Source organism: Myotis brandtii, unplaced genomic scaffold (assembly GCF_000412655.1).
Source record: "Myotis brandtii unplaced genomic scaffold, ASM41265v1 scaffold39, whole genome shotgun sequence".
Taxonomy (NCBI): domain Eukaryota; kingdom Metazoa; phylum Chordata; class Mammalia; order Chiroptera; family Vespertilionidae; genus Myotis; species Myotis brandtii.
Genome location: NW_005364953.1, coordinates 8,865,987 through 8,875,209, shown reverse-complemented (window position 1 = coordinate 8,875,209; position 9,223 = coordinate 8,865,987). Strand labels below are relative to the sequence as shown.

General features: G+C 36.8%; 1 protein-coding gene across 1 annotated transcript; it reads right to left on the bottom strand.

Moving 5' to 3' along the window:
* Positions 1-291: 291 nt before the first annotated feature.
* On the bottom strand, positions 292-1,218 carry LOC102243654 (olfactory receptor 13H1). The gene has a single exon (XM_005872765.1). It carries the CDS (start codon positions 1,216-1,218, stop codon positions 292-294), a length of 927 nt encoding a protein of 308 aa, XP_005872827.1.
* Between the last annotated feature and the right edge of the window lie 8,005 nt (positions 1,219-9,223).

Here is a 9,223-nt window from a genome sequence, read left to right as displayed (position 1 = left end):
TCTTCTGTCTGTGAGAAAATGATTCTGTTAAGATTAGTTACCTAAAGTTGAATAGCTTAATGGGTGACCACTAATGTGTTATATGTAAAGAAAGAGTAAAAATAATGTCTGTAACAGAAATTCAAGTCTCAGGAGGTATAATATTTGGGATAGAAATACTTCCTAAAGCCTTTCATGACAATCTCCTGCTCTACCAAGGGTAAAGTCAGACACTTTAAGCATTTTTTTTTTATCATCAGTGGAGATGTAGCTGAGTGTTACTTTAGAAGTTTAGGAGCAAAAAAAAAAGGCTTATTCTCTTTTTACCATAACTTTTCTTATTGCCTCTTTAACATCTTTGTTTCTCAGGCTATATATTAGAGGATTCAGCATGGGTGTCAAAGCCCCATAAAACACTGATATAAACTTATCTAGGTCAGGGGATGACTTGGATTGTGGTTTCATATACGTGGAGATGGCTGCCCCATAGAAGATTGTCACCACAGTCAAATGAGAACCACAGGTAGACAAAGCCTTGAGCATACCCTGGACTGAGTGAATCTTTAAGACAACAGTGGCAATTTGGACATAGGAGAGGAGAATAAACCCAAAGGGTAGCATCAGGGTGAAGATACCTGTGATGAGGATCATAAGCTCATTGAAACTGGTATCAGAACAGGACAGTTTGAGGAGGGATAGAATCTCACAGACAAAATGATTGATGACATTAGTACCACAGAAGTGAAGATGGAGGGATAAGGTGACCATAGCAGTGAGCACAAGTGATGCCCCCCATGAGGTAGCAGCCAGCCAGACACACACTGGGCCATTCATGACCATAGAGTAGCGCAGGGGATTGCTGATAGCAACCACACGATCATAGGCCATCACAGCCAGTAAGAGGCACTCTGCTGTAGCCAAGAAAAAGGAGACACTCATTTGGGTCAAACATCTTGGGTAAGAGAGATATGGATGTGTAGAAAAACAATGCAACAAGGCCTGGGGCATGGAGACTGTTCCATAGCAAAGGTCTAAGAAAGACAGGTTACTAAGGAAGAAGTACATTGGAGTGTGGAGGTGTGGGTCAAAATGGATAAGAATGATGATAAGTCCATTCCCAAACAATGTACTGAGGTAAGTTATTAGAACCAACATGAAAAATGGGATTCGCCACTCAGGATAGTTAGAGATTCCAATAAGGAGAAACTCAAGCACTGCTGTAGCATTGTTCATGGCCATTCTTCCCACTTGCCTAATTTAACCTGAAAGAATGAGAATAAAGATGGAGAGATGCTGTGAGAAAGGGGGAAATAATTAGGATATATAAGATCATTCTCTCCTTCCTTTCTGAAGATATAAAATACAAATGGGACAAGTAAAATGAGAACAGAAGTAAAGTTAAAAATCTCCCCCTCCTCTGCAAAATAGCAAATTCCCCATCCTTTGAAAAGAGTTGTATGAAAAGTTCTCCATCTTCTACCAACAGATGCCTTCTTGGATCATTTTCTGAAGGCAGAAAAGAGGAAAAGGAGGCCATCTTCCTGTTTCTCTCACTTATTCTTCATTTTACAAGACAAATTTGATTTATAAGTCACTTTGAGTTACTAATCTCCACCAAGGGGTGACCTCTGACAGTCTTAGCTAAAATGTTGACTATTCTTGTGTTTGTCTGTCACTCCTAGATTTTCATGCCTCCATTTTCCCATTGTGTTAGTATCTACCATGGTGCTTGACACAGAGTGCTGCAAAGTACTTCTTTGATTTGAATCAATATTATGTAAATGGAGTATTTCATGGTACCCTTGAGGTATGTAAAAACTCGCTGCTAATATCCGAGGTTGAAGTTATGCTTCCAGCTTCCATGTTTTCTGTTCTGTGTTTGCTGAGCCCCATTTTGAACTGTGAAAATCTAATGTGATGTTTCTGAAAGTATGGATGATAAGGAGAGGGCTTGAGTAACCAGCCTACTTTTGTTTTCTTTTCTTTTTAAATATATTTTATTGATTTTTTACAGAGAGGAAGGGAGAGGGATAGAGAGTTAGGAACATCGATGAGAGAGAAACATCGATCAGCTGTCTCTTGCACACCCCCTACTGGGGATGTGCCCACAACCAAGGTACATGCCCTTGACTGGAATTGAACCTGGGACCCTTCAGTCCACAGGCCGATGCTCTATCCACTCAGCCAAACCGGTTAGGGCCAGCCTACTTTTAAAGACGTTCCTTTTCCACCCTCTTTCTCCTCAGTCTGCTTTATTTTTATAGCATATTCCAAGATCTGAAATTACATTAATGATTTGATTACTTGTTTATTTTTTCTCACACTCAAATATAAATTATTAATTAATGAATGTATAAAGTTTGAGGCTGTCACATATATGAAAAAATATAACTTCCTCTTGCTATTTGGACTGCTATCCTTTATTTTAAGTAATCATCATTACTCATCTCTCATCTCACTTTTTTCAGTAACTTCCTTATTGATTTCTTTGTTTCTATCTTTGCCACCATTCAGCTTAAATGATTCAGTTAAATTGCAAGTCAGATCAGGTCACTCTTCTATTACAAAATGTCAGTGGCTTACCATTTTAACCTGATTAAACACTAATCTCCTTATAATGACCTATTAGGCCCTATGTGGTTTGTGTCCCTATAACTCCATTCCTACCACTCTTTTCCTGCTCAAGTCACACTGGCCTCCTTACTATTTTTTAAATACTGAACTCATCTCTGTCTCAAAGTATTTGATCTTTTTCTCTTGCTGCTCCATATTTATGAAACTCAGATCCTTACATGACTTACCTTCTCACTTACCTCAGGTCTTTGCTCACAAGGCATTTTTCAGTGAGTCCTTCTTTGGCCACACTACCTAAAAGTTCATCTCTAGCCCCTGAAATTTTATATCTTTGTTTCTTAAATTATTTTCCTCCTTAGAATTATTACTTCTAGCAATTGTATATTTTTATTTATTACATTTATTGATTGTTTCAGGTAAAATGTATGCTCAGTGAAGTCAGGGATTTCTGTTTAGCTTGATAGTGTATGCCCCAAACCCAAAATATTGTCTGAAAGGTGCTCAAGAATTATTTGTTGAATGAATGTATGAATGGAGCTCTTTAACTACTTCATGATAAAGAACAACCTCTCTTTTTTCTACCTGCCTCTTCTCTAGCCATTACTGTTTATATGCCAAGCACCCCTTAATGTATATGTGCTCCTTCATGAGACTACCTCTGTCTTTTTTCCCCATAATCCCTTCCTTGAAGCTCCTGCTACTCACTGGTTATTTCTGAATAAGTTTCTTCCCCTCAATGACCTACATTTTCATTTGAAATCTTGCTAAACTAAGTGATCTCTATGAGCTCTCCTAGCTTTAACATGCTATGATTCTCTGATTTCTCTCAAAACACCAACAACATCACAAACCAAACAAATGTTAACACTCCTCAGAGTATGAGGAATCTATTACATTTTCCTCCATTGTTGGAAAATCTAGAGAAGGGATTTTCTAAGGGATGGAGTTTCTCTAACCATCTCTGAAACAGGAGAACCACTTGTCCTGAAAAGACTTTAGCAAAGAAGATTCCATAACTCCTCCATACAAGTTGCCTATCCCTGCTTCTTCTCTACCTTGTTCAGCATCTCAGGCTAAGTACACAAGAACGGTAAAGCCATAGATATGAAATCAAATGCCACTTGTGAAGTGATAAACACATGTAAGAAATAGAGAAGATAGTTACTTGCCTTTACAGGAGTGTCCTCAGAGCTTACCACTGGTTTGGCATAGAAGTAGACAGGTGATTATTATGCCATGTAAGATATCTAATGCTAGTTCTGCCTTCATTTATCCTGAGACCCTGAAAAAGAGGTTTTCCCTTGGATTGCCTCCACCTTTCCAAGTGAAAATTGAGATAATTGTCTCCACAGAGAAAAAATGCAGGAAGATGAGAGATATATGGCTATATGAAACAATGCCCTCAAGGCAGTTATATTTTAAGTTAGTACAATAATGCATTACATTTCTATAAATGGTGTGTATTTAACTCTCAATTATTTATACATGGGTCATTCACAATTAATATCTAGAAAGATGATAGGCAGGCTGCAGCCAGGAGAATGAACTGGTTTTGCATAGAAGTAGACAGGTGATTATTATGCCATTTAAAGATTTCTGCTGTTCCTAGAATTCTATAAAACACACTGATTATGCTTGTAAATATTAAATATTGATAAGTAAATGTTTTCCCTCCTTTTATGAATCTATTATTACCAATGAGCTGTAGGATGCATTTTGTTTTTCTATAATGTGGGAATATTAATAATAAAAAAAACCATAGTCTATCCTTCAGAATCTCATGAGCCAGTAGAATAAATTGATGAGCAGTTTGAATAAAAATTGATCACTCTTTGGCTGTGGGAATACTTATTTTTAAATGGTATTAAGCTTACTGATAGAGATTGGGATCAAACTCATGACCTTGCTTTCATTAATACTGTGTTTAGACCTATGGAACTAAAATTGAGGACAATTTTTCTCTCACACTTGAAGGCTACTCAGCATCTAAACTGAATGGCCTGTTTTTCAACTTAGTCTGGGCCCTGCCCTGAAAAAACAGTGCTGGTTGTCTCATCCTAAAATAATCATGAAAAGATTCCTGGCAAACTGAGCCCATCTTACTCTTAGTCTTGTCACCTACAATAATTTATACAACCGAGCTTTCCTTTCAACTAATTACTGCCCCTTACCTTCCTGGAGGTTGCCCATGTCTGATGAATGGTTAGAGATTGAATAAAAAGGGGGATGTGAGGAAAGCAATTGGAGCATTTTTCTGTTACTGACTCACCATTGGAGGTCCCTCTCAAGTACCAGTAGATGGAGCAGAATGAGAATGCACAAAAGAACAACTTTCCAAAAGTTGTCAGGTTTGGAACAGTGATGATCTCCCAGCAAACTCTTCTGTCAAGATTTCAAAAACCTTTCCTGCATCTCAAACTCCCAAATGACTAGAAACCTCTGAAGAAAGAAGATTCTTTTGGATTAGGTCAAATTGCAATTGCTAAACTTTTTGATGTGCAGCCCTTGGTGGTGGCATCTAATTAAATTATTTAATTTCTTAGGTAAACATTTCTTTCACTAACATTTGATCCACATACATCCTTTTTCAGTCTCCCCTAGAAAACTTAAAAGGAGGATTGCGGATTTGAATGATTTGCATCAAGACTTCAGGTTATTTCAATTTTCAACCTGCTGTATAAGACATCTTCTGCCTCTTGGCAATATTTATCTATCTATTATCTTATCTTGGTGAACTGGAACACAATTAAACCAAATTTTCACTTTCTTTAAAAAGAGGAAAATGATTACAAAGCCAGGGTTTAAAATAAATTGGAGGACTTCTAGTAGATGTCCTGGGCTCTATACATACCCTACACAGTTTCTTGCTCTTTCACCGCCATCTATTTTCAGTGCCAGAGAGTGAACATATACAACCTGAAGACTCTAAGGTCCTGTGCATCCCTCTGTCAATAAAAAGATCTAATGATGGTTACTCTACCCACTCAGGCTCAAAAATAGACCCAGGCATTTCAAAAGCATATCCCGGAGTTGAAGCTTAAATGTCTTTAGGTCACCTCTCACTTATCCAGAAAATGTAACTACCAGAACCTGTCTTTAACTGAGCAGTTTGATTTACTGAAATTGTGCCATTTCTCCTTTTCTCCCCATTTCGGTTCAAAATCCATCAATTTGTTTATGTGGAAGCTGCCACCAGAGTTGTATCTCTAGGAACATACTTTGCTCTGAACTAACTCTATAAATCCTACATCCTCAGCCTAATCATGTCTGGGGTCCAATTCTCTTCAGATTCAATTTTAAATGCAGGGAGTAAGTTAGTGAGCTGCTCAGTTAACTTCAATGAGATGAAGTTCCAAAGTGCCACCAGACTATTTATCTCACGAATAGAGTTCAAAGTTTCTGATCTTCACCAGAAAGAAATAATTAACTTTCAAGAGCTTCAGGAACCTCATCGCAAATAGGCAATTAAAATTTGCCAAACCAGAGCGATTGGGGGAAAAAGATAAAAGGTAGCATTTTTGTGTAGGGAAAACAAATAAAAAAAGAGAGAAAGGAGACTTTTGAGACCATGAGACTTTCATATACAACTCATTACTTTCCAGAGAACTAAGAAATCATTATTTCTTTAACATTTTGGTCCATAGTCTCTTCACATTCTTTCTGATTAAATTGGTGTCATAACAGAGCCTGAAGCTGGTAGAGAACTGTCTATAAGGGGAGCTGAGAGAGGGTGAGCACAGCAGAGAGTGCATGTGTTATTGATTTCAACAATGAAATAGCCCTTATGTCTGCCTTTCCATTCCTACTTCCACCGCGCCAGTCTGTGCAAACAGCCTCCGTGGGCTCTTTTTTCAACTGCATAAAATCTGTATTTCTTCATCTGACATTCAAGGTAAACTATAGCGGTTCCTCACCTATCATTTGACATGCATTCATTCATTTACATGGTTCCCACCTTCATAGAACTTATTGTCTATTGGAGGAAACTGACTTTAAACAAACAATCAAGAATGTAAATATGCACCTGTAGTAAGTGCTATGCAGATAAACTACACAGTGATATATGTTATTGATTCCCACATCCACCTCTGTCTCCCATGACTCCTCAGTAGGTTTTATCCACTTGATTCAGATTAGTTTCTACATTATTTCATGAATACTTCATACTCACTCCCACTCCTTCTTCACAGTTGGTTCTGATGTATCTAACAGTTATAATACCCTTAATTCTAGATAAACTTTCCCTAACCAAAGCATTCTTTTTTTAATAGTGGATCAAAAATATCTTTCTTGTATATAGAAGACAACTAAAGAAATTATCTGAAGGCCTACTTAAAGGGTGGCAGGAAAGATTGGGTCTAAGGTAAAAAGAGAAATATTTGTGGATTCTGAAGCTTAGGATAGGGATGTATCTTAACAGTCTAATAAAGGCCCTAGAACAATAAATAGCAGGAGCTAATGTGGGCCAAGGCAGCGACTGAGCTAATAAGAATATGTTTCTCTGCTTTAGAAAGATTGTGACTAGTAGAAGACCTCTTTAGTAACTCTGTTTCTGGTATACTTTTGAAAAATCCTTAATCAGAAGATGAGCTAAAGAAAGTGCGTAGTGGATTCCAAAGAGCTAACTATAGTATAGGCAGTTCCTAGTCACAGTCTTTAGGTGCCTGTCTGGAGTTATACATAAATACATAATCCTAATTTGGAAAGTGACAACTCTGCCTTCTCCCTTCCCCTAATATTATGAAGTAGGCCTCAGCCATGAATTAAGAGCCATGGATTAGTAGAAAAAAGGGAGATGAGGTTCTTGAAAGGACTGACTTACCAAACATCTCATAACAGTCTTGAAACAGAGTTCTAAGGAAACTTCTCTCAACATTAGAAAATTATGTGCCCATCTTAAATTGGAAAAATGTTCTTTTCACATGTGATGCTTTGTATTGGTCTCAGACAAACAGAACACTTCTAATAGCTTTGTATGTCAGAGATCCCTTAAAGCTCTGGGGGCATTATTAGCCTTGGGGTACTGCTCAATAATTAAAAACTGTTTCTTGAAAATCCCCAAAGATGCCACACTGGGCATTGTTAAGAAGTTGGCAGACTTGGCAGTTAACTTCACCTGAAACTTTCAGCCCCATAGTAACATACTAATTGTAAATAATGCAGAAAATGTAGAATGCTTTCACAAGGTGAGAGTGAAGAAACTTTGAACACATAACAACAATGAAAAAACATTCTGTACAAACAGAAGCCAAGCAGTGGGATTTAATTTCAAAAACTTTCTATAAGTTTGACACAAGAGAATTGTACTAAATGCACTCATTTAAATGACACCCAATTTAGGATATGATACTTTAGAATAAATTATGCCAGTATAAAAATTCAAATAATCTGTGGGGGAATCTGGATTCTAATCTTGGCTTTGTCACAAAGTTGCGTTATTATGTAGTAAGTTTATTAGCCTCTTCCCATTTGTGAAATGGTGAAAAATAACTCCAGGACCAAATTGAAAAGGACACTTGAAGATAAAGAAATATGCATGTTCATGGAATTATTTTAAACCGAGGGTCTGAAAGAAATAAAAGCAAGTCTATTGACCTCAGGATTAGGTCTAAATTTCATGTAGAAGACACTGTGCCTTATTTGATTTTGGGGGGAGATACATTTCCATACAGATATAGATTATCTCATTTAATTTCACAATAGACCTACAAAATACAAAATAACACCTTATTGTTATAGATTAAGAAGCAGGTTCAAATAAATGAAATAATTTAAGTGGAAAGCAATAAGCAATGTGCCTAGAACACAATAGCCACTTAATAAATGGCAAATAGTATGGACATTATTTATCACACAGTGATTTGATGTATTCAGGTCAGAAACATAGATTCCTGATGAGGAATGTGAAAATGAAAGTCTATTAATTCATCATAGCTGGTAGAAGGGTAGGGATATAAACTCTATGCAGAAGTCATATTTCCAGAAAACTCTTATTACTTGATCTATTGATTGATTACTTGATTGACTTTGTCATGAAATTTTAAATTACTTGATCTAATGACTGACTTATTGGTTCAGTCAATCACTCATGTATTTACTTATTAAATAAACATATTAACTATGTACTATGGCTTTAGACAATATATCAGAAACTCAATGTACAAAAATAATTAAGTCTAGTTCCCTTACTTCAATGATTTTATCCTTTAGTAAGGAGATACATATATCTAAAATTGTTCATGCAAAAAAGTATTACAGGTGATTTAATAGGAATAAAAGCTGTAATGATAAAGAGAAGAGGGACTAGTCACTTCTGCTGGGATGAAGGTTGTCAGAAAAGGTTATTTAATAAGGCAAAGCTTGAGCTGAGTCTTTAAGATAAGTATATGCTTGTCAGGAAGCATGTTGGAAGGTATAAAGGAAAACAAGAGAAAACTATAAACATGTACCAAGGCCCAGGGATATAACACCTCCTTCCTAGTTTGGGAAACAAAAAGCACCTCAGCATGGCTGGAGCAGACCTTGTAAAATAAAATGGGGCTAGCAGAGTTAGGCGTAGGTCAGGTAATGACTGGTATTTTTCACCATGTTAAGAACTTGGACTTTGTTCTAAAGATAATGGAAAGCCACCGAAGAGTTAAAAGAGTATGTGTTTGGTTTTTGCTTTTAG